The sequence below is a fragment of the Crassostrea angulata genome, chromosome 2, assembly GCF_025612915.1.
Source record: "Crassostrea angulata isolate pt1a10 chromosome 2, ASM2561291v2, whole genome shotgun sequence".
In the NCBI taxonomy this organism is placed as follows: Eukaryota; Metazoa; Mollusca; class Bivalvia; order Ostreida; family Ostreidae; genus Magallana; species Magallana angulata.
Window position 1 is genome coordinate 30,281,576 of NC_069112.1, and position 26,618 is coordinate 30,308,193.

A 26,618-nucleotide genomic window follows, 5' to 3' on the forward strand; every position below is an offset into this window, starting at 1 on the left:
CGTCTTTTACTTATCACCCGTGGGCAAACCAGCCGAAATATCGCTGTAAAATATGCAAATTCGTTCATATTGAACAACCAATCAGAAAATCTGATAGTAAATTTGGAACTCTTCAGTTTTGAAAATACGTTTTGTTGTTAACTAAACATGCAACAATGGCGGCGCCCATGAAGACGTGTGGATTTTGTAAGAAAAATATCCGGGATAAGTCTTACAGGTCCTTAGCATCAAATATTAGCCAAGATCACTATGGAAATATTTTCAAAATACTGGGAATAGCTATGACTGGCGTTCTTTGCAATCAGTGTGTGAATAAACTGAACAGAATAAGGAAATTAAATGGGGACATTGAGACGAAAGTTGTGTCGTTAACAGAAGAACGCGACAAACTTTTAGCGACACTCAAAGCAATGCCGGGCATTGTTCAACAGTGTGTAAGTACGCCTAGAAGAGGGGAAAAAAGACCGTTAGTTAAACAAACGCCGACACCAAGGTCAAGGCTCAAGAAAAGTTTATTTTCCACACCAACCCGTAAATGTAGTCCTGCACCTAAAGTCACACCAGAGAAAAGGGTTGTAACTCAAGTCACAAGGTCAACGCAGACAAAACAACCACGAGAAGATTTTGATGTTAAGGTAAATATAGCGCACTTGGTTTACATTTTGCATATATATATATATATATTATAATGCTATTGCAAAAATCAAATATTTTAAATATTATACAATATTGAGTACAAAAATGGTAGGAACTATGAAACAATTATTCTTCGTCTCCATGATTTTACTAGGAGTCATTTTGTACCATAATCATTCCGTAAAACTACTGACGTGCGACCAGTTCTCGCTATGTACCATTTCTTGCCAGTACATTGTGACATCATTTAATCAACACACTGTCACATAAAATTATAAACAAACAAGAGGCCCATGGGCCACATCGCTCACCTGAGGAACAATAGGTATGATAAAATCAGCTCAATGGAGTCATAATACAAACTATCTGGACAATGTACAATAATTCATGTAAATCCTGTTTAAATAAAATCCATTTTCCCCTGGATATTCTTATGTTTATAATCATTAGTCCCTTTTCTAACAGGATGATTTTATAGTCATATCATATGTTGAGTATTGCAGTTCTAAAAAAGATCCCTAACAATAGTTTATATATGGGATAAAAACGTACATCAAACTCTAAACCTTCTCATGAGGCCAAAGAATTGTCCTGGGGCCAAAGTCTTAACAATTATAAAGAATCATTTGGCTGATTAGTTTCTGAGAAGATTTTTAAAGATTTACCCTATATATTCCTTTGTTAAACTTTGACCCCCCCCCCCATTGTGGCCCCACCCTACCCCTGGGGATCATTATTTTCACAACTTTGAATCTACACTACCTGAGGATGCTTTCACACAAGTTCCAGCTTTCCTGGCTGATTAGTTTCTGAGAAGAAGATTTTTAAAGATTAACTGTGTATATTCCTATGTAAAACATCGACCTCCCATTGTGGCCCAAACCTACCCCCAGGGGTCATGATTTTTACAAATTTGAATCTACACTACCTGAGGATGCTTCCACACAAGTTTTAGCTTTCCTGGCTAATTAGTTTCTGAGAAGAAGATTTTTAAAGATTTACTGTATATAATCATATGTTAAACTTCAATCCCCCATTGTGGCACCAACCTACCCCCAGGGGTCATGATTTTTACAACTTTGAATCTTCACTACCTGAGGATGCTTCCACACAAGTTCCAGCTTTGCCGGCGAATTAGTTACTGAGAAGAAGATTTTTAAAGATTTACTGTATATATTCCTATGTTAAACTTCGATCCCCCATTGTGGCCCAACACTACCCCCGGGGGTCATGATTTTCACAAATTTAAATTTACACTAACTGAGGATGCATCCACACAAGTGTCAGCTTTCCTGGCTGATTAGTTTCTGAGAAGAAGATTTTTAAAGATTAACTGTGTATATTCCTATGTAAATGTCGATCTCCCATTGTGGCCCAAACCTACCCCCGAGGGTCATGATTTTCACAATTTGAATCTTCACTACATAAGGATGCATCCACACAAGTGTCAGCTTTTCTGGCCAATTAGTTTCTGAGAAGAAGATTTTTAAAGATTTACTTTTTATATTCATATGTTAAACTTCGACCCTCCATTGTGGCCCCACCCTACCCCCAGGGGTCATGATTTTCACATCTTTGAATCTACACTACCTGAGGATGCTTCCACACAAGTTTCAGCTTTCCTGGCCGATTAGTTTCTGAGAAGAGGATTTCTAAAGATTTACTCTTTATATTCATTTGTTAAACTTCGACCCCCCCATTGTGGCCCCATCCTCAGGTGAGCTAAAAAGGTTCAGTTTACAATTCAATAAGTTGGTTTCTGGAAGAACAGATTTTGAACATTTTCGTAATAAATATTGACAATTTTTTTTTACATTTTAAAGCGCTAAGCATAGCTCAGCGCTTTATTGTCGTTAGACTTCAACTTCCGGTGCATCGAATAACCGCCCCCTATAAGCAAAAGTATACATCATTTAAACTGGTTAGGGAACCAGTTTCAGGGGTTTATGCACATAACTGCACGGGCTATTGTGAATCTAATTTACGGGCTATTGTGAAATTAATGTACGGGGCTTACATACATCATTGCAGGGACTGTCATGCAGTGATGAGGAAATATAGTGCGTAAACAGAAGCTGAAATGTTATATACATATATTTGTTATATACATACAGAAGCTGGGTTAGCGCTTTTCAATACTATCAGTACTTTGATTTAATCTTTAGCTTTTAAGATCTGTGTACAAACATAGAATTGTGAGCAAATCTCTGTATCTTGCTTATAATTCGAAGCTTTACACTCAAATATGGTTAGTAAATAGAAATTGTAAACAATTAAACACAAGAAACATGCACTACATGTATAACAAATAAAGAACACAATTTATTTTTTCGAAATGAATCATATATATACATGTAGATACCTACATATTTCCGTAAGCGATATCAAACTCTTTTTAAACTGAATAAACTAGAGAAAATGCCGAGCATCTCGACAAAAACCTATTGCATTAATCTACCATTACGCAAAATGCCGAATTACCGATAGAATGAATTGTATTTCAGTACTCCTACATCAGATTTTGCTTAATTTGCGCAGGTAAACAGTTAACGTAACTGTTTGATTTACCGAAGTCTCTGTTTGATTTGATACGTAAAAATCACGAAATACAGACGACAGTTTCCAGGTTACAAAGCATAAATAATGAACACGAAACGAAAATCAGAACAATTAAGCTAACATCAACGTCATGTGTGAAAACTGTCAACGCATTGAAATATTTAGCCTCAATTTACTTCACAAAAAAGGCACCAATATATTTTTCATGTTTCAAAAAATTCCCTTCATACGCGAACTGTTGCACAACAAGCAAATTCATCATAGTCAGATCGACCCTTTTTCGTATAATGTCATGGCTGCTTTAAACAAAGAACCTCGTTTTAGAAGTATGGAATACGAGTCTTGGTAAAATGGGTACGCAAACCCGGGCCGTGGCAAAATAAAAGCCGGGGCAGATCGGCAATCGTCAATTCCAAATACGCATTATTTTCCAGCAATATTTACAACAAATACAAATATACTGGTCCATCAAATATCCTGAAATTTTAATGAGATTGGCAGATTAATAACTGCCAATCTTTTGTTTGCCCAGGCCAAGTCTTGTCTACCCATTTTACCGGATGCCGAATCCGAAGCTATTAAACTGATTGAAACACGCCTTTCCTTTATTATTATTTTCGTAATAACTCAGATTTGAAACAGAATTAGCACTTCATTTTTGCAATTTATATTTTCCTTCCCATAAGGATAATTTATGCTAAACTACGTTGAATTGGAATCAGTAGTTCTTGAGAAGAAGATTTTTAAAAATGCACCCCCCTTTTTCTACAGTTTCAAGGTTTTCTCCGCTTTGAATACAGATCGGACTTTTATTTCTGCAATTTATATTCGCCCTCCCATAAGGATGCTTTGTGCCAAATTTGGTTGAAATTGGATAAGCGGTTTTAGAGAAGAAGTTCAAAATGTAAAAAGTTTACAGACGGACAGACAGACGGACGGACAGACGGACGGACGGACGGACGGACGGACGACGGACAAAAAGTGATCAGAATAGCTCACTTGAGCTTTCAGCTCAGGTGAGCTAAAAATGACGTCACAAAGTACTGGCGAGAAATGGTACTTGGTGAGAACTGGTCGCACACCAGTACACAGATACAACATTTTATTTCATAGATTTTAAATATGTACTGGCGAGAAGATTAGATTTTAGATAATGTACTAGCCAGAAGCGGTACTTGGTGAGAACTGGTCGCACACCAGTACACATGTTCAATGTTTTATTTCATAGACTTTAAATTATAGCATAAAAAGCAGGAGATTTAATATCTATGACTATCAAACAAATTCAAATTGGTCAACTTTTTATCATTGTTATCTTGAGAAAATCAGATTATTAAAATTGACAAATAAATTTACTGTATTCAACATGTTCAATATCATGTTTTATATACCTGGTACATACATAATAGAATATCAAAAATAAAATAAGCAATTATAAAATGTGCAATGATCATTGTGGCCTCATATTATGACCTCTTGATCCTTGGCAAAGTTCACTTAGATATGAACATATACCAGCATATGTACAGTACGTCTTGTAAAGATCAACAATTCATTTATTTATTTTTTGATAGATCACAGTCAAGTACCCACATGGTGAACGCTCTAAGTATGTTAACACTGAACCTGAAAAATCAGCCTTGAAAGCTATGATGAACAGCAAGAAACCTGAAGCAATTATGAAACATTACAGGAAAAATGATAAATACAAGGATGCTATTGTGAATGTTGTGAAAAAAGAGATTCAGAAAGAAATTAATGTTCTTGTTAGAAGAAATGGAAATGTCTTCCAAAATCAAAGTTCAGAAAACCTTCTTAAATTTGATTGGACAGCTGTTTCTCATGAATTTCAAGCCAAAGCTCCTTACTTGCATAATATTCTATGTGGTGCGGCTAACCTGGATTTGAGAACCAAGAAAAAGTTGCCTGGTGTGATAACCTCTGCAGCTATATTACTTTACACAAGATCCCAAGGACTTAATCAGCTGCAGTATATCTTAGGACTTATCGCAGACAAATGTGGAATGACCAAAGAGGTGATAGATTTTTAATGTTTGACATTATATTCATGAATGTAAAAATGGGACTGAAACTCAATACTTAAAATACAAGTCATTTGAATTATTACAAATTGAGTTAAACTTCCACACAATATACATTATTTTGCTGAAACAGATACAAAACAAAATAGTACATGCACAGTACTGTAATTAAAAAGTTAAAATTTCAAGTTCAACACTCATGGATTGATTAAATTGTTTATCTTTTCAGGGTTTGAAAATACTTCATGATCTTGGTGTAGTTGTGTCGCCTACAAGCATAATGAAAAAGAAAAAACAACTTGTGAAACAGCAAGAAAAACAGATTATGGAAACAGTTTCAACATATGTAAATCACGAACAAGAGTTCACAAGGAATGCTTCAGGACTGTCTCCTACTGCAGGGCTTGAAAGTGATACAGAAGTAACTTCGCTTGCTGCTTGTGGAGACAGTGAGACACAAGGCTTACCGTGCCATGCTGCTGTTGTTGAAAGTGAAGCAGACAAAACACAGTACCATACTGGTAGAACTGAAAGTAGTGCAGAAAACAATTTGCTTTTTTCTGCTGCATGTGAAATTAATGATAAATCTGATACAGGAGATCATTTAGTTCAGAACATTATTTCAAAACCAAAGCCAATAGAAATTCTTGGGGATAATTTGGACGTCACGATCAGTCCAGCAAAGATGACCATGGAGAAACAGCGCAAGAGCTTACACTGGTTCCTAGTCATGGCCAAGCAAAAACGAATTACAGCAGAGGACTTGAATTTACCGCCCGATATGTTGAGAGAAAGAAATGATGTTTTACGTGTACCAACAAATAGTTGGATACCATCGATGGTACAGACTGACAGCCTTTGTAAAAACATTGTTTTCCATGTATCTCACATCCTGCTGAAGTATATTGAATTTTTGAAACCTGCAAGTGTAAGCTTTCCAACTTATATTGCACATCCATACATGGAGAAGACAAAGGAGAAGTCTATTTTTCTCAATTGTGACCTAATTGAAGCCAGTGAGAATTCTTCTCAAGGTATAATTAAAAATGAGAAAAAATTAAATGTACTGGAATTTTTTCTATGTGCATATACATGTTTTAATATGACAGTGAGAGAACATTTCTTAAAATTAGATCTTCACACTCTCTAAGAAAATATTTTTCATTATCTTTTATTATTTAGGCATGATTACTATACTTCAAAGAATCCATCACCTAGCAGTTCCACATGTAGACAATGAAACGCCAGAAAGAATTGTGTTCGGTGGAGACGTTCTGACGAATGAGAGAGCTTTTTCTACGCAGGAGGCCATGCAGAATGTCCCATCTGAATTTGAGAGCCTTAGTGGATTAATTCACAGGCCAGAGGGATTGCACAGGGAAATGAACTTTCTTTTGGTATACTGAGCGTGGATGTTTCAAAAGTTGACAGTTCAAAAAGTTTGAAGTTTATTTTTCACCTTGTTCACATGTAAGTTTTTCTTTTGTTTTCATTTGTGTTTGTGTTTTACTAACTGACTATTATTGTTGTGTGTTGATCTAGACTGGCAATCGTGTCTATACCTCCCTCTAGGACAACCCAACCCCCCCCCCCCCCTCCCCAGAAAAATGGAATTATTTCTAGAGAAATCACTGGTCCATTGAGGACAGTTTTTATGTGTAAAAATAAGAAAATTTATTGATAAATTGTTATAACATAAACCAAGCCTTTATAACACATGTAGTAATTCAAATTGATTTAAAATGTTATTTTTGAAAAAATGCAATTTGTTTTAAAGACATTGCCATATTAGATATTACTTTACTTTTCAAATGCATGATAATTTTATTTTGGTTTAACATCATCTCTCAATTTTGTGGTATTGCTTTTTTGATAATATGTAGACAGACTTCAATGAATTTATTATTGGGTGGAGGGGTTGATTTTAAACCTACCGGGTATTTAACAGATGCCCATGAAATTGAGAGGGTTACTTTTTTGCTGTTTTTTTTTATGTTTACAATAAATTTTAATGTTTGTAATTCTAGATGAAGAGGAATAAGGTAAACTTTACAATAATTTGCCATTAACTTTTATTTCTACAGAGCATTTACCAACTCTTCTACAAAGAAAAAAGCTCATCAGATGTTGGGACATTATACCAACTTCGCAATCTCATAAACAGAAGAGATGTTTCAGGACCTGATGAAGTAATCAATAAATTCAGGTACTGTAATTGTTGCAAACTATTGCAAACAATTAATATATGTAAAAAAAAAAACAACCCCATTTTTGCATTAATACTGTTTACATTGCCAGATATCCACAGATGATCATATCTTTTACTCATCATCCATGGTCGATGAGGAAGGTGTGATTACCTATGGGTATCAGACACTAACAGTAGGGAAATTATTAATGGTATAGAAATTGTTGTTAGTTTGTTTAATCTATTGTTCAGTGCATTTTTGTTTCTTTATTGTGTGTATATATGAAGACAAAGCTCTATACCCTGTGTATAAATGTACATTATGTTATATGCATATCAGTTTTAACGTATTCAAAAATCTTAAAATTTTAGGCCACATCACCAGTTCATTGATGACGTCACGGATGGGTACATTGTAGGAGCTTTCCTGGATACCATGGACATGGATGACATCAGTTCAACACCTGTAGATGCACCTGTGTTTTCTATGATGAATGATCAAGAAAAGGCTGACTGGGTTCTCCATGCCGCAAATAAAGTGGTCGAATCTTTAGGTTTTTGTGATTTTGGAACAATACACCATTTGCGAGAAAACTTACAGGCTTTGGATCAGAATGATTCCCAGATGGAAGCTATGAAAAATGAAGACTTGTACGAGTGTCCTCTTTGTGCTAAAACATACTACAAATCTGGTTGGTTCAAGAAACATTTAGAAAAAAAACATTGCTGGAAGTTTTGTAGTGTTGAAAATATGGATGCAGATTCAAATCCTGTTCATTGCTTTCTTTTAATGTCTTTATTGTTAAGAGATACATGCAATGCTTATCAAATGGGTGATGGTGAAAGAATTGTACGCAATGCTTATATGGAATGGCTGTATGCTTCTGCAGTAAAACACTCAAAATATAAAATTTGGCTTTGGCGAATGATTACATACATAATTGCCATACTAGATACCAAAGAAAGCTTTGAGTATAAATGGAACATGACCGTTAACTTGAAAGGTGGAATTAAAAACAATATTCCGAATGATAATTGTGTAGAGATACAGGTACACAATATTAAATCTCAGTTAAACACACAAGGTGCAAACAAATCCTTTCAATCTGCAAGGCTAATTTGTATGACAACACAAGTAGTAGATGGAATAAAAGATCAGTTAATGAAAAGTACTAAAACTGTAAAATCAAGGAGTACGAGACCAACAGTTGACAAAACAGGTGATATTGTTACAATTGTGAAAGTATTGCGACAAAAAGGACAGGTGAAAGATTTAAAATGGGAAAGTTTTTCAAATTTTAAGGAGCCATTGTATTCTATTAATAGTGAAGACTTGCACAACTGGATTAAAGCTCAAAAGAATGTTGCAAGTTTTCTTATGTAATTACAATATATAGATACATCTATGAGCATAATGAATTAAGCTTTACCTCATATTATAGCCTTTTAGGTCTCATTTTTTATGTATTGACCAAGTATTTACACTTATCATATGCATTTTAGAGTGTCGGTAGCCAAATAGTATGACTGATTCCTTAATATATCCTAAATTAACCCTTGTTTTGACATGCATACTTTGGATCTACCTCAGATTATGTATATTATTAAAATTTGTACAACCTAAGGATGTTTTTTCTCATTTTACTGCAATATCAATAACAGGACATATAGTGAAGAAATGCTGTCTAATGCAACAAAATTTGAAATTTTTCCAAAGTGAAGATACTTATTTTTTATTTTTGTTCTAAATATTTTCAATGTACTTGAATAATGTTTATTTTTCTTCAATTTTGCTGCGGTAGAAAAATAAGCATTCTTCACTTTATGTCACCATACCTTTAAATGAAATAGAAAACAAAACCAGGAATATAATGAAATGATTTGTTTTAATCTGAATCGTCGTCAAACATGTCGTCAGCACTATTATCAGAATCTGAAGAACACACAGGCAATTCGTATTTATAAAATGGATGTTTAAAATTTGAACAGTCAGTACTATTACAATCACATTGGACATCACAAATATCACAGCACATGTGCCTTAATCTTTTGGGGTCAGATTTTGATTTGTATGCTGAAAGTATGATGTCCCTACGACAAGTTTCTTTATTTTGAGTATAGGTTTTCATGTCTTCATCCAATTTTCTACACTGTTTACCATTAAAAAGTAACAAGGCCATGGCCACTCCTCCATCACGACCTGCTCTACCGAACTGTTGGACAAATCCATCCATATCTTTGGGAGGTCCATAATTTATAACATATTTAACCGATCTGAAATTCACTCCCATCCCTGCTGCACTTGTTGCAACTAAAACTCTGATGTTACCACTCTCTACACTCATGTCTTCTTTAATCTTTTCTTTAACTGTGTCTGGTGATTGTGAATGAAACATGTCAACATGCTTAATGATATGCCCAAGTTTCATCCTAAAGGCAGAAAATAATTCACTGCATGTTTTAATTGAAGGACAGAATATCAAAAATCTTTCACACAGTTCTTTGTCCTTTTTTAACAAGTGAATAAGAAAGTAGAAAATGTCTCCATGTGAAACTGTGCTCTTAAATTTATGAACAAACAGCTTGATATTTTCTCTATCAGGATTTTGAATAATTTCATGACAATCTATCATGCAAAACTTCTTCTGCATTTCCATTCGAGCTGATCTGTTAGCTGTTGCAGTTATCAACAGGACAGGACACTGTATTAGGGATCTGATTTCGCCTAGCTTGCTGTACCAGATACGGAAAGGCTCCATCTCGATTTCACTTTCACCCCTAAAAATATACACATTGAAATCTTGTGCAATAAATAGTAAAACATCTTGTAAGGGATATTTATTACGTGTGTAATATACCGTTGGAATAAAATTTTCTTACCAATGCAATACAGTATGGGCCTCATCGACGACGAACAGTTTGAAATGTTTGCTAGCACTGAGCATGTCCCTCCACTTATTTACAGACAAAATGGATTCCGGTGAAGCAAACAGGAATTGAAAATTACCATTGATAATGTCTATGTCTTCGCTACTATCTCTGCCAATATACGTTGAGGTAAAATCACAAGATTTCAAGTATTCACATTGTTCTTTCATTATCGAAAGCAATGGCGAAACTATCAAAACACTGCATTCGCATCTGTTCAATTCCGTCCACATCAGCTGGAAACCTTGATAGCAAATACTTTTGCCACCGCCTGTTTTAACGGAAAGAAATGAATCCCTGCCTTTCAAAAGCTGTGTAATTGTTTCCTCCTGGAAAGGTTTTAACGCATCTAAACTGAACCTTTTACACACATTTTGAAACATGCCCGCCATGTATACGATAGCCGAACACTGATACGTTATAAGAATTCTGATTGGTTGAAATGCCATCGAGGTTTTGCGATGGAATCATATGATGACCAATCAAATGATCCATGAATATCAATTAACTTACAACGATATTTCGGCTGGTTTGCCCACGGGTGATAAGTAAAAGACGCGATCACCCGTGGGTATCCGACGATGTTTGGACCTAAGCACAAATCAATACCGCTGACAACACTTAGTTCTTGAAAATAATCGATAAATTCGATGCTATGTATTCTGAAACATTGTTTTTCAAGAAAACTTATTTATTAATACCATGAAAATATTAAGATTTCAAACTACAAACAGTTAAGATATTTTTTAAAGTCGTATGTATTCCTACGCTAGAGCTCAATGTAGTCTCGTTGAACCAGACGCTTAGCTGTCTGCGTTAATATCCGACAAAACAAAGTCTCTCTTGCTAGTCGGAGATAAACGGAGACAGCCGAGCGTTTAGTTGAACAAGACAAGAGTTCAATCTTGCCTGGATCCATACAATTTCTCAGAAATATTTCGATTACTGATACTACTTGCCATGCAAAATCACTTCTCGTTGATTCGAATAAATGATAATCGATAAAATCAACTCCCGTCAGTACTTTGATTAGATAGAAAAATTTAGTTTTTGCCCCTTTAGTAACGTCCCAATTGAATGATTTATAACTACAAGAAAACTACATTAGACGAATCATAATGTTTTGAAGATTAAACGAAGCAAAATCGATTGATTACGTTCGCAGTGTAGCTTTCCTGTCTTGAGATAAATGCAATTTTAAAAAAAAGACTTTGCTCTAGGTACTTAAACAACATAAATTGGTTGTGACATTGTTTATCTCAAAGAATAAATGGGACAAACAATCTTGTAAATATAGAGTTGGGTTCACATCAAGATCATGACGAATGCAAGAGTAAGACGTAGACTGCAACATCACCATTTTTATGGTGTGGAAGTTTCTTGTCTATGTATACTATTTGGTGGAACCAAGTCTATGTTTCCTGCTGCTAGCTTCAGTTTGTAAACGCAAATAGAAAGTGCATGTACATCAACATGTTGTTCCAAATCCGTATTCCTTTCTCAGAATAAGCGATTTAAAACGTTCTTTCCAATCAAAATTGGTACTATGTAGTAACTCTGAAACTAGTTAAGAATGGCAATGCAATTAAAAAAGTAATCAAATGTTAAGAGTTCTTTGATGTTAAAGTAGATAAAAGTAAATTATATTGAAAATACTTGTGCTGGTTTATAACTTTCAATTTTGCAATAATACTCCGAAAAAATAAATATTTAAAGCAGTTATAGAAGAAAAAAAGAAAGGAAAAATTACCATCATTCCACCAACCGGGTCCGTCTTAATAGCAGGCTAATTAAGGTTTTAGACTGGATCTGTCTAGAGTCTGTATCCATCGTTCCTGGAGTTTTGTTCTGCTTAGGCGCTCGGTTACAAGGTACAGAATTATTATCCTGGAATCACATGAAAACATGTCCGGACACATAACCACTAACACTGTCCCTCCGTTCTATATACGAAGTACTGATACTTATGCCTAATCTCGGTGTAAGGAGACCTGGAGAGTTTATAATCTTAACTGAGTCATGTACATCTCTACTGAGACCATTTATATTCCCGTCTTAATAATTACATTGACATCGCGCATGCTTATTTAAATATAAAGGCGTCGCAAAACTCTACTCATGATTTGAGAGTTTTTTCCTCTCTTACATGCAGATTTTTAGAAGAGACGATGAAAAAAGTCATCGGCTAGTCTTGGCATTAAAGTAATAAACAAAGTCAACAAAAACTTAAGTGAATGTTAGAAGTGTGTTATTTTTCTCGTGAAGAGAACGGGTCGGCTTGATAAAAATAAACAAAAACTTAACGACGATCTGTCTATAATATCTGGGTTTTTGTGATCGGCTGTGTCCATATGAGGCAACCGGCAAATGCTTCCATGTGCGCACACATTCCGCTTGCATAAGTAGTTCTTATAAAAACTTGAAGCTTTGGTTAAGTATTTATATAACATTTTACTCAGACTTACCCTAAGAGATGCAAACATACATTAAATACAGTTCGACCTATTAATTCAAGAATGCACATTTTGTCTCTCGCGTAAGAATTTCGATCGAAAGATTCATTCAGTAATGCAGTTGAACTCGATGAACTGACATCGATCATAAGAGGATACTCCATGAACTGACCTCGATCTGTTGATGTTGCATAATAGTAGCTAGGAAGACAGCTTGATTTATAAACAAATAATGCGACCTCAATAGCAAGTTATGATGGCATTCAAAGTTTTTCAGTCGCATTAAATTATTTTAATACAACTCTTTCTTTGTATTCGTGTTAATGCTCTTTGAAGAGCCCTACTCAGTATTCTGAAGAAGAAGAAGATACATTAACATTTATTATTTACGTTAAAAATATAAAACTAGACAAGGAGTTTACAAACGGCTTTCCCCAAATTTATTTCAAAATTAAATTTGTTGACGGTTTAAAATGATGAAATTATGGTGTACAGATTCAAAATATTCTATCTTTTGTAAAAATAAAGTACTTTTTAAATTATTTTACATCAAACTGATCATGTTGATTGCGTCTAGCTAACTATATATCATTATCGCCGATCATTCCTTTAAAAGGAATACTTGTTTCTAATGCATTGAATGCTGATATTATTTTTTTTCATTTTCCTCTTACAATGTAATGTGACTTTTAATTGTCTGTTTTGAATAGCCCCTCAGGAAATCGATATTTATAAACCATGAATGTTTATCTGACTCACGTCTTTGTTTTAATTAAACTTTATTTCTTGTTTATTGATAATACTGCCGAATCCTACAATATAACAATCCATATTTGTCTAAGAACATTTTTTTGCAGTTTATGTGAATTAATACTTTAAGAATTTTCAAAAATACTCAATAAAATAAGGGCTTCAAACATTATTTGTTATGGATGTTAGTTAATTATTATTTTTGTAAATTTAAAAAGGAAAATGTGTAACATTTCATAACATAAATAGCTCGAAGTTCACTGCCTCAAAAAGAGACACCTGTATTCCAACAGCTCATAATTTTTTTTTAGTTCAGAGCGCGATTTTCACCCCCGAACTTGCGAAAAGAACAACTATTTACATAGCTGTTACAAGTGCTACTTGGCTAACACACGATCACAGGCAGTACTCAAAACCTGCTCTAATTCCCAATTTTACGATATAAACTTTCATTGAAAAGTAAATTAGGAATATAGGTCATCATCCAAATGAGTCTGTATGTGTAGATCTAGACTGGGCTTTCTGTAGATAATTGGAAAAGGATATTTTTTTTATGTAGTCGGTCTGTGTTGCTACTGTTGTAGATTCCACCAAAAGGTAATGTTCCAATAAAGAAAGAGAAAAGGGCTCTACTAATGAACAAGAGGATAACTCTTCCAAAAAGGAAGGATAAGTTACAGGGTAAGAAATCTCCATATTTGAAGGAGCAGCATTCACCATCGAGGTTATTCCAGCATCTAATGTCGAAGGAGAATGAAAGTGGTTGCAGAAGTGTACAGTAACAGTAGGGTCCATTGTAAATAAAATTTGTTGCTGTACTGCGTAACCATCCGTCGGCATGGCGAAATATGTACCTTAAGAGTCCAGGTTCAATGAAATTTGTTGCAATAACCATCTGGCTGGATGTCATGGCACTAGATGCCTGCAAGAATTTATAATAGGATTTGTGTCCTAATGGATATGATAATTTGATATGGAACCTGGCTCTTCATATCTTACATCCTCTGACCCGTGGACCATCGCATAAAAACTTTGATGAGGGCATACCCACTTTTGAACATGTCATTTTCCCTGTGAGTTAGCATTTCAATTTAAATTGGCCAAGTGTTTTAGAGAAGTTCAAAATGTGAAAGTTTACAGACAAAAGGACGGAAAATGAATATGATCAGAAAAGCTCACTAGATCTTTCAGATCAAATGAGCTATAAACTTACTGCATGGTTATGATGTCCATGAAATCTTCACCTAATTTGTGAAAATCATGACCCCAGGGACAGTGGGGCCATTATAGTCATATAGTTATCAATGTTATCATTGGCCATATTAGGGAAAATGTGCTTGCGTATAGATCTGTTGTTGAATTTCTAGTGCAAAAAGGTCAAATCTAATGCAGAGATGGATTATGTGTTTGTTCTTATTATTGTGAATAAACCTCTTAACAAACGATTTCTTTTTAAAATTAATGCAGAAAAATGTGCCATATTAATGAATTCTTTGCAAAAGTAATGACAGGGTATGCATATATGTTTAGTCACTTTGGAGTTCCGTATTTTCAAAAATAGTGATAGCTATATATCAATTTACATTTTTTTAGAACTCGCTTTTCATAGACAATATTTTTGCCAATTCTTATAATATTTAAGAAAGGGCCAATTTTCAGTACTAACGTACGTGGCTCTTTGCCAATGGCATTCCATGATGACATCTTTGGCTTTCACAAGTACTGGAATGACCATTAGGGCACAGAGAGGAGGTTGAAATCATGGTTCTACGAACACCATTTACTGCTGTGTGACATGCACTACCGCAAACACTACAGTTTTGCAAAAGTTTGGCTAACTGTACCTCAGACACTTAAAACTGTCTCTCTTCCGGTATCATATATACAAGTGCGCAGCTGGAATTCGTCATCCTCTTCATCACTGTTATCACTCTCTGGATATTCACTATCTAGATCAAAGTCATGTCCTCGTCACTGCACTCAATGTCAATTTCCTCATCATTGTCCTCCACAGTCTCAACTGCATGCTGCGGAGGGACAGGTGTTAGACCAACAGCTACTCTTAGTGGAATGTTGTCAGTCAGGCCTGAGCACTGAGTACCTGTGGACACCATGTCTTTCTTTTCCAATGATACTTGGATCTGACTTGTCCTCTGTGGAACTTGAAGTGTTGCCTGGCATTTTTTGATTGGGTCTCTAGTTTTGCATTTGTTGATGCAGCGAGTTCAATGGGATACTCATCATTGGGATCCCCTGGTTAAATAAGGTTTAATGGACTGATCAGGTAAGATGTTTTTGTTCTGCAAAAGCCGAGGCTCCAATTCTTCAAAAGCTTGCCAATAAATCAAAATTTTCATGAATTGTACGAATTTTCCCGTTATGTTGTCTTTCTATACTGAAGGAAAGACAGAAGGAACTTCAAATAAAAACTCTATTTTTTTCTTTATTTTTATAATAAAAATCTCAAAAACATATTATGAAAAATACATGGTTTATGAAAATCAAAATAGTAAAGTACCGTTTTAATGTAATTTTCAAGAATAAGGTTCAATCATTTTTGATAAATCTGTATCAGAGTTTAATTATAAATTAATTTAACAACTTGTTGATCAAAGATCTATCAATACATTCTAAGTTAATAGGATAAACTATTATGGGAATTACAATAATTGAAACCTGCCAAAAAATACATAAAAAATACATAAAACATTTGATCTTTGAACGTGGCGTTACATTGCCACTTTTGCGGAAAATTTCCCCAACACCAGAAATTGACAGTTACATGAAAATTGACTGTTATTTCTTTATTTCCCCCACGAAACAAGTATGCTTTTATCTTATTTAACTCTTTGTCATTAATAGCATGTAAAATTATAAAATATAAGATAAAATGTAGAATCTCGGATTCTCTATGAAGGGAGTTTTTTTAAATACGCTAATACAATTCAACGGCGTATCTTACTGTAAATAAGTCAAAACGGATAAATCTAATGTTCAATATTTACGTTGTGCAATAATATATGATAGCTGAAATATCGTAGATTTTATTATAAGTGATATATTGTGTATAAGAGGGAGACCTGATCCTCTGCACGTCTATGCGGTAGGTAGTTTAGGACAGTTAAGGTTGAAGCTAGTCATGCTGCATAATTTCTAATGCTTCGATTACTATTATGTGTAATAGACTTTACGAGTGTCTTGGCCCCTAATTTAAGGGGCCAGCCCCTTTTTTCCTGAGTTCATTCAAAGATCTCACGGATACTAACATTTTTTGTTCTTACACTTATCTGGAATTGTTGTTCATTTTTAGATACAAATGATGGAATATTATAGGGTCAGCCCTTTAGATCCTTAATGGGGACAGACATTGTGCTTTGATTAATGGAATCGATTAGAATTATAAATGCAAACATTTTCTCTTCTACAATGCTTAACCAAATATGTCTCCTTTTCTAAATATATTGCGTCCAAAGTTTAAGTACTTTGGCCCCTAAAAATCCCTACTTACGTAATAAATAGGCGTGGCAATGATTTTACCTGATAGATATTGTTACGATCATCAACTTTGCTTCTATAATGCATTACAAAATCCTTATCTTTTTAAGGTATGTGTAATAAACTTTACGAGTGTCTTGGCCCCTAATTGAAGGGGCCAGCCCCTTTTTCTTGAGTTCATTCGAAAGGTCTCACGAATACAAACATTTTTTGTTCTGACACCCATCTAGAATTGTTGTTCATTTTTGAGATACAAATGATTGAATAGTTTAGGGGCCAGCCCTCTAGATCCTTAATGGGGACAGAATTGGGGGGGAGGGGGTAATTTTGAAATTGTATCGATATTTCATGGTATCATTTAAACTAAAAAAAAATAATCGGACAGAAGACCTACTCGTTACTCGTAACGAGGTGGTATCTAGTTATTATTTTTTTTCTTCCTATTTTTGTGCACGCGATTTCTCAGAAACGGCTCGTCCGATCTCAAACAAATTGTCAAAGATTGAAGTTTTGCATGGTTGTTGTTTTGTATGTTTAGCACAACTGGCGTCAAAGCTGGCTAGGACTCGAAAATTGACATTAAAAAAGCGTCATTAATTGTTGTGCTTTTCTCTCCACAGGATAAACCTCTGCCATTCAGTGAACTGAATGTTAACTGAATGGTCTGGAAAGGTGACTGAATGGCATAACTATGCCATTCAGTTACCGATCAGTCACATTTCAGTTAACTGAATGGCAGAGATTCATCCTGTGCTCTTTATCTTTTTTCTTGAAAATATTTTATTAAGACATGTAATGTTAAACAAGGCTTATATTTACAAGACTTTTCAGCTGATATCAGGAAAAAGAGGCTGGCCCCTCAAATTAGGTTCCAAGAAGGCTCTAAAGTCTTTTATCCATAGGTCTTCTCCGAGGGATAATTTGTAATAGATTATAGAAGCAAATATGTTTATCTTACAGTTATGTATTCAAGCAATGTAATGATTTTATCATGTGTTACGTAATTAAGGGTTTTTAGGGGCAAAAAGTCTAAAATTTCGATCACCCATATCTCAGAAAGGAAAAATATTTTGTAATGCAGTACAGAAAAAAAGTTGTTCAAAATGTTCTTAACAAAATGCAACCGTCAAAATTTCGTTAAGCGGCCCCTAAAAGGAGATAAGAGACCGGCCCCTAAAACCTTCTTTCTCATATATCTCCAAAACGGTAACGAATTTCTGAGCACTTGTTGAACAAAATTTGTGTAGAATTCAATGACCTTTTATTGGATATCAAGAAAAAGGGGCTGGCCCCTCAAATTAGGGAACCAAAGGGCTCTAAAGTCTTTAATCTGTAGCCCTTTACTGAGAGATATTTTGTGAAATGTTATAGAAGCAAATGTGTTTATCTTATAGTTATGTATTCAAGGAATGTAATGATTTTATCATGTGTTACGTAATTAAGGGTTTTTAGGGGCCAAAAGTCCAAAATTTAAATCATCCATATCTCAGAAAGGAAAAATATTTTGTAATAGTGTACAGAAGAAAATTTGTTTAAAATGATGTTCTCAACAAAACGCAACCGTCAAAATTTCGTTAAACGGCCCCTAAAAGGAGATAAGGGATCGGCCCCTAAAACCTTCTTTCTCATATATCTCCAGAACTGTAACGAATTTTTAAACACTTTTTGACAAAATGTGTTCAGAATTAAATGTCCTTTCATTTGAATCCAAGAAAAAGGGACTTGCCCCTTAAATTAGGGGATCAAAGAGCTCTAAAATCTTTTATCTATAGCCCTTTAATGAGAGCCATTTTGTGAAAGGTTATTAAAGCTAGATTAGGTATAATACGTTTATATATCCTAACAATATAATGATTTTCTCTTGCGTTACCCAATTAGGGTTTTTAAAGATCAGAGGTAAACAAGTTTGATCTTTTCTATCTTAATTGAAAGAAATGCAAGTATTTAAAAAAGCAAGAGAACTTATAAAAAGCGATACAAGAAAGCATTAGTACTTCGATCCTTTTTCCATAACATGTTTTGTTGTCGAAAATCAAAGTCGATGATGTCATATTTCATTCTAAAAATCGAACGGAAGACTTCCTCGTTGCTCGCAACGAGATCGTGTCTAGTTTTTATTCTTCTTTGTCTTACAAATTTTGTGCAGGCGATTTCTCAAAGATGGCTCATTCGATTTTCTTCAAATTTTAAGGGTTGATGTGTCGGCATCTGAAGTTTGTACTGCCGTTTCAATTTTTTGATAATCACTTCCTGTCGGAAGTTATTGTCCGTTTACGATTGTTAAAAGTCAATTTTGTCGGCTAGAGATCCAAAAAACAAATAAAGATATAGGGCTGAAATGTTCAGTGAAGATATTCATCAATTATACCTGTTGCAACGTGGTCAATAAATTGTCCGCCCTTCCGGTCGTCACCGGAAGGAGAGATAAAAAATCGATTTTTTCAGCTTTTTCATTTTATATACTATTGTAACGGGTTGATAGAGACTCTTTTACTGATTCAGAATATGTAATTTGTTTGAAAATCGATTGATGCGTTCCCGAGATATTAAGCATCAAAGTCCTGAAGCAAGAGTCCGATTAGCTCAGTCGTTAGAGTAGTGGACATGTCACAGAAGACCTGGGTTCAAGCCCCGGGTGCCGAAATTTGTCTTCCTTATTTTTTGCGTTGATTAACAATTGAGTCTTAAAAGTGAAGGATTTTATCTCATTTACTCAAAAATCGGACGGAAGACCCACCCGTTGCTCGCAAGGAGAACGATCTAGTTTACTATTATTTATATTGTCTTTCTGGAAATGTGATGGAATTTTACACATCGTCATTTCTCTCTCATGCAATCGCGTAACGCAGACTTAAACAAAGGTTTACAAGCAAGCTGAACAACATATGAGAAACACATTAAAATCTATATATACTGTGGTTTCACCAATATTAGTTGAATACCAATTATCGTGGATTTCGTTATTAAGTTGATCCACGAAATTAAGTGTTCATTGAAGTGGAATTTCTTTTTTAATATTTTGTATTGATTGCGTTATTGACCAAGAATTTACGTATCCTTGAAACTGTTTTTTCTTTATCCACGAGAATTGATACCTTTGAATATTATTGAAACCACAGTGTATAAAAATAACAACATTAATGGTCTCACGTTTTACAAATCATTTTTATAAAAGTTAAAATTTATGATGCTACACAAACAATACAATGACGTCACAATATATTATACAGAAAATTTTTATAACGTTATATATGAAAATCCTAATTAGTATAGTACTCCTAGAAACATTTTGATTCATTGTTCTTATCACCTGACAGACTTTAACCTTGTCGGAACAATGTTCGAAACATATGATTCAGAATAAATTAAGTAATCATTTTAAAAAAATCGCCGATCTATAAATTTAACCCTCATCCATTACGTCGTCTTCTTTATACAAAGACAATTTGAAAGCTCTGATAATGGGTTCGATTTTGCAAACAACTGTGCTTTTGGTAATGGGATCGGATGCAAATGCAATCCCCAAAGGTTTAAATTGACCGTTGTCTTTATCAATCATGAAAACTCCTGAACCAGAATCCCCAGGTTCAAAAAATGACTTTTTGTCATCTTCATTTTCAATTCTATAACAATTGATAAAATAATACCGTTCCTTTCTTGAAGTTTTAGGGATTGTTATTGTAAAGTTTGTTTCGACTAATTTCCCATACGTTATATGTGTCGTTTGGCCCCTCTTTGTAACACGTGTTTCTCCATCAACTGTGAGACTGTCTTCTTCTGCTATTTTCATTTCATTTTTTTCTACAAAAATATTTCAAAGAAGGAAATTTGCAAGAAAACTTTTTATTAATCGTCACATTAACCACGGTTGACATATTGATACTACAAATTTTTTCTCTTCCTTATCAATGTGACTGAAAATCAAAGTCAACTTTAGCACAAATGATTAAACGTGTTCTTCCTTTTTTTCAGGGAATGGCGAACTTAGTGTTTACATTTATTTGTAAACATTACTTTAGTCAATATGGTTGTTAGAAATTATAATTCGGCAAAAGGTGAAGGTGAACAAAAATTATATTTTATGGAAAGAACATTTTTTTTTATTTAAGCCATTTTTTCTTCTTTTCTCTGTATTCACCCTCTTCTTAAAACATTCAATTCATGCATATTAGATTAAAAGTCACATTTCGGGACGGTACTGAGATGAACTTTTTTTTCCATATGTAGATAACGTCGACACAAGGAGTCAAAGTATAGACTGGAATTTTTTTTCTGCGTCTTACGTAGATCTCTTCTGACGACAAAGTTTTGAGATAGTATATCCTGAGCCAAAGCTACAACTTAAATGTGAAAGATTTAAGCTCTTGCCAGGAAACGGATGTACCAAAAATTTTGTTACCTGTTTTTAAGATTCTTATATATTTAGTTTGAGTATGCAGTTGCACACTGCTAAGCGATGAAATAAACCCATTTTTCCTTGCGTGCACAATTCCCACACGAAACAGCATTATTTTTATCGCTTTTTATCTTTTAAAACAGTTTTAAACTATCCAATGTAAACTTTGTTGATTTTTTCTTTACTAAACAATTCTTTTGAGGTAAACAAATCATATAGGAAATTTTTGATAGATGTTATGGTTCATTTGTTGAACATTGATCCTTTTAATTAGAAACGTTTAATGTTTCGCCATATTGCTGTATGATATGGTTAGTCATACCACATAAAACCGAAAATAAACTTTCACTGGGTCTAAAATACATTTTTTAATGGTTCGAAGAAGCCATATGCAACTAATAAGGGATTGAATGTCCGATATACTAATGCTAAACATTACTTGTAGTATTAATGTGCAGCTGGTCAATCTTTTTCATTTTCTCTGCATAATTTTTTGAGCGTACCCGCCTTTTATTTAAACAATTAAAGTACAGGGCTGCAATCCTGAAAGTTGAGAAGGATAGGATAACATAGGATGCAGGATACAAGATACATGATAGAAATATAAAAGTTCTATCCTATCCAATCCTGAATCCCGTAGACAATCACATTCGAGTATAAATCTCGAATATTAACGTGGCAGTGCATTTACAATGTCTATTTAATTCGTTTTACTGGTAAAACATTAAGATTAATTATTGAGTAAACGCATTATATTAACACTACGGTGCAAAATATTAATTCGCGTTAGTCGGCATTACATGTTTGTTACACATGATTTCTTCATAAATACATATATTTACCTAAAGTGTAAAATATTTTTTTTTTAAATAAAATGAATTCATAGACGAACAGCATACGAGGGTTGTTTGAAAAGTTCTCGGACAAGTTTGATTGTGAGCGGACTATTCACATGATACATGCCACAGAAGACACTATTCAAAAACTTAACAACAAATGGTATGAACGTGCTACCTTATATTGATAGCATTATTGAACATGTGACAATATTTACGTCGAACAGATTCTCCAATCCACTGAACGAGGTGCAAAGCATGATGGTCTACAACGTGTTTACGATTCAACAAACGCATGTTGTTTATGTCTGTTTTATACACAATATTTAATTGCTTGCCGGAATATTTGTACATCTTTAATTTTACTTTAGAAGGTAAGAAAGGAAAGATTACGAACCATTTACTTTGTTCCATGCTCACATTGAAAAATGCTGTTGTTTTAGTTGATAAACTGTTGCTTCAAAACCGATCTATATCAAAAGACTGGCAAACATACGCATGCAAGTACAAACAGATTTTAAAAAGAAAAAACTGCAAAACTGTGTATTGGTGGCTTTATCATCACTAGAAATAAATACAGGTAACTGTACATTTTTAGCCACGGTAGTAGAAATCCACAAATATACAAATGCGGAATCAAAAACTATGCAGCATATAGTACATGTATTTTGTACGCATTCTGATGAGTGTCTCTGAAAAACATTTAAATGCGCATTCGACTAATGTTGTCCTAAATCTGGGGTATCACATGAAAAAATGGCGCGGCGCTCATTTCTAGTTCAATAGGATGTACCTCTCTTTTGATCATTGACTATTGGGTATTTGAATAGGTTGATATAAGGCCTCATGTGCAATATTTTTTAAATATGAGCATAGAAATGAAAGTTCAGACACAATTTTCATATTTATTTCATAAATTCTGAAAAATGAGCTTCCAAAGGACAATTCCAAATTATATATATTTTCAATACGCTTTGTATACACTGACTCTTGTAGTAGCCCACAATACCTTGCAACTCATTCATCTGATTTGTTTGTCGATAAAAGTAAAGAAATGGCTATTTTAGTATGCAAATTTATGCCGACGTCACCAAATCTAGTGGTCTCGACCTGTTAAATGCATAAAATCGCAAGACCACGAAAGAAATACTACCCGTCGGCCACGAGTTTCAGGTGTGCAGTGGGGTGAAACGAAACCGAAAGGTTTATATACCAGGTACCTATGTGACGGTGCATATTTACGAGCGGTGTTTTTAATATCTTTAATAAACTGCAGTAACAGTATGAAAACCATCGTTTCACTTGTTTTAAAATTTAAAATCGGTTTTTCTTGCTATCGGCGTATATTTCAATAATTTAAACTGTTGTGATCAAACCTTTATTTATACCGCTTTTGCCCTGCAAAAAAGCGCTATATAATACATTTTAACATTTTTTAACTATTGCAACTTAAATTATACCATATGGGGTAATTTCAATTGAGTATTAAACTTACCCCCAAGTCTTTCTTCACTGGTTTTAACAAATGCTGCATCAATGCCTATTTTGTCGCTACAATTTCCAATAAAGGATTCTCTGACTTCTCCTATAACAATATTTTCTTCGTTTTGTAGCCATGCCGGGTGAACAATGTTGTGTTGCTTCCTTGCAAAATCATAATCTGAACTTGCACGTTTCTTGCATTCTGATAAATACAACTCTGAATTGTATAAATCTTCGAGGTCTTCCATTGCCACATGTGCAGCCGTTAAAAAACCAGTGGTCGTCGTATTTTTGACCAGAAACCCGGCGGAGCCGATATCTTTTTCGTATGGCCTACTTATGCTACATCCTGGATCTGGGTATCTGTTTCGACAATCAACACATGATCCAAACATAAATATGCTCTCCCTTATATCACATGGATAACCGTCAATACTCAAAGGTAACTGTTTTTCTCCATATGGTATCAGGGTTTTGTCTAAACAATGCACAACAATGCATGGCTCTTCAAACATTTTATCTCCTTCGAATCTAACGTCACTTATCCCCATCCCAACAACGTTTGAGTAGTTAGCATATATAATTTCAGCACGACTGCTTATAATTTTGTTTAATTTATCTCTTACGTCTTTGCACATTGCAATCTTAGTGTTGTTTACAGTCTTTGGAATGTTTTTATTTTCTTTCGCCAAAGTAGTAATATTAACAAACTCAACTAGCGTATCTTTTAGAAGTGGGTGCTTTTCAAAAACATCCATAGCTGTTTTGTCTTCGTATTTCAAATATACCTTTACAAAGGGCTTCTCATTCTTCACTCCAGCAATGTATCGGAGAACAGATTGATACTTTTCCAATGTTCTGTCCTCTATAACTTCCCTCTTTTGCCATGTTTCGACCACTGTTAAATAAAAAAAAAACAAGATTGGCGTAAGCAATCAAGTCTCTTTTATCAGACATCAAAATATTAATAAACTGTTAACGTTTCAAATTGAACACTCTCAAACTGGTTGTATTTCGAACTAAAATTTCGTCATTTCGTTTCCTGATTAACTTCAAAGAATAAATGTTTAAGTTCATCTTAAACATAATACATTAATGCATAAACCATTTTGTTATTAATATTGCGAGTTCAATTCAAAAACAGTTGGTTTTGATGTGATGGAAGTTTTAGGTAATCGTTATCTTAATTGAAAATGCCAATTCTTTTTTTTTTTTTTATTTTCGAGAAGCATTAATACTGAAGACGCCTTTCAGGACCAAGACCCTCATGCATTATAAAATCGTTGTTTTATTTTGTTTTAATATTTTAATTTTCTATCATGATGTTATTTATTTGTTCCTAGTGTCAAATTACTTTATAATGATTTGCTTTTTTATAGTTACATCCAAAAATGGTTTATATTTGTTTGTTTGTAATATCTAATATAAAATGATATAATTGGACATTTTCATTGTAAGAAATAGAGAGAACAATCGGGAGTTTATACCAGGTCTAAAGGACATGTATATTTAAAAAGCTTACAATATCTGTTAAAACATAATCAAAAGTATGTTTACTTCTTCTTTATTATGACATATGGTTCGGTTATTGGGTATGAAGTTCATTCATTTTGTTTAGATACTCCCTTCTCTCATCTAGAGGACTATTTGTTACTTAAATGTTTTACTCTTGTCAAGGGTTTTCATGTTTAATGGGCGTTTTAATTCATCTAGCCCCCGGTTATTTATACTTATCCAGTTTAGCAGAAGGAAATAGAAAATCCTTCTTATTTATTTATTCTTGGTCTTATAAAAACTTACTTGTTTTCTGATCCAACATCTTTATTGTATGTTGAAACTTTCTCAGTGAATCAGAAAACGTTTTCAGTTCACTTTCTGTTTCGTTTAATTTTTTTTCTGTCGCTAGAATTATTTCACTTTGCTTTGAGGAAAGGGTCTCCAAAACTTCTTTTGTTTCTTTCTTTCTCCAATCAAAAGTAGACATCGTTTTCTGAATTGGCACAGCGGTTTCACGTTTACTATCATGAAGAAGATCGTTTGTTTTACCTTTATGGCAAGTCATGTTTGTTAAACATGAATCTACAACACGCTTTAAAATCTCTCTTACTAAACAGAAAAGCTCAATACATAAAGGATAATCAGAGAACGATTGACAAGTGTTGTGAGTTTTCCCCAAAAAATGATTTTTCATTTGAGTACTGATTATAAAACTAATGTTCTCTCCTATATTCTTAGTCGCTTCGATTACGTCTCCATTATCCTCCGATTTATATGTTTCAGGCGTCGAACCATTAGTAACACTTACACCGTCATCAGTATCCTGTTTACGAGTCAAAACGTTGTCGAATGCCATCTTTAGAATATGATCAAGGTGTTCTATTCGTAAAATTTTACGAAGGAAATAAATAAAGTTACAAAATGAATTCACGGTATGATATGAACTCAGCTTTGCGACTTCCTCGTAGTCATCTAGCACATGCAGCAAAACAAAGTTGCCACTGTCAATCTCATGTTGAAATTCCCTGTAGACCCTAAGTTTTGCTTCAATTACATGCAGTGATTTGCTTTGAATCAAAATAACTTTAATGCTATTTTCTGAGCTGTTCCGAAGAAATCCTTCCCAATCGCGTGTATCCTTAAATGTTAAAAAACAACCATTTAAGTCAGAGTTTAAAACAAAACATATTTTAAATGGTTTACATGAAACCCAAAACTAGAATAATTCACCTCAATGTTAACCTTGAGTTGATTATTGGTGCATTTTACGTGTACTTTACATATGATCACATTCCCAAGCATCTTTGGGGGTATTTGAGTGTCAGACCCGTCTGTAAGGCTCTGCCATTCCCTTAG

General features: G+C 34.1%; 3 protein-coding genes and 1 pseudogene across 3 annotated transcripts; 1 reads left to right on the plus strand and 3 right to left on the minus strand.

The window, feature by feature from the left end:
• The first annotated feature begins 22 nt into the window (after window positions 1–22).
• LOC128172113 (uncharacterized) lies at window positions 23–9,040 on the plus strand. The gene is made up of 6 exons (XM_052837882.1): window positions 23–635; window positions 4,770–5,231; window positions 5,467–6,271; window positions 6,420–6,707; window positions 7,322–7,443; window positions 7,798–9,040. Exons 1-4 carry the CDS (start codon window positions 156–158, stop codon window positions 6,641–6,643), a joined length of 1,971 nt encoding a protein of 656 aa, XP_052693842.1. The 5' UTR covers window positions 23–155; the 3' UTR covers window positions 6,644–6,707; window positions 7,322–7,443; window positions 7,798–9,040.
• A 252-nt stretch (window positions 9,041–9,292) lies between these two features.
• LOC128172107 (bifunctional 3'-5' exonuclease/ATP-dependent helicase WRN-like) lies at window positions 9,293–10,560 on the minus strand. The gene is made up of 2 exons (XM_052837875.1): window positions 10,306–10,560; window positions 9,293–10,203 (listed from the first exon to the last, which is right to left on the minus strand). Exons 1-2 carry the CDS (start codon window positions 10,521–10,523, stop codon window positions 9,312–9,314), a joined length of 1,110 nt encoding a protein of 369 aa, XP_052693835.1. The 5' UTR covers window positions 10,524–10,560; the 3' UTR covers window positions 9,293–9,311.
• Window positions 10,561–14,814: 4,254 nt separating this feature from the next.
• On the minus strand, window positions 14,815–15,670 carry LOC128174172 (uncharacterized; annotated as a pseudogene).
• A 4,784-nt stretch (window positions 15,671–20,454) lies between these two features.
• On the minus strand, window positions 20,455–26,118 carry LOC128172106 (uncharacterized). The gene is made up of 3 exons (XM_052837874.1): window positions 25,566–26,118; window positions 23,779–24,663; window positions 20,455–20,852 (listed from the first exon to the last, which is right to left on the minus strand). Exons 1-3 carry the CDS (start codon window positions 26,116–26,118, stop codon window positions 20,455–20,457), a joined length of 1,836 nt encoding a protein of 611 aa, XP_052693834.1.
• Window positions 26,119–26,618: the final 500 nt, after the last annotated feature.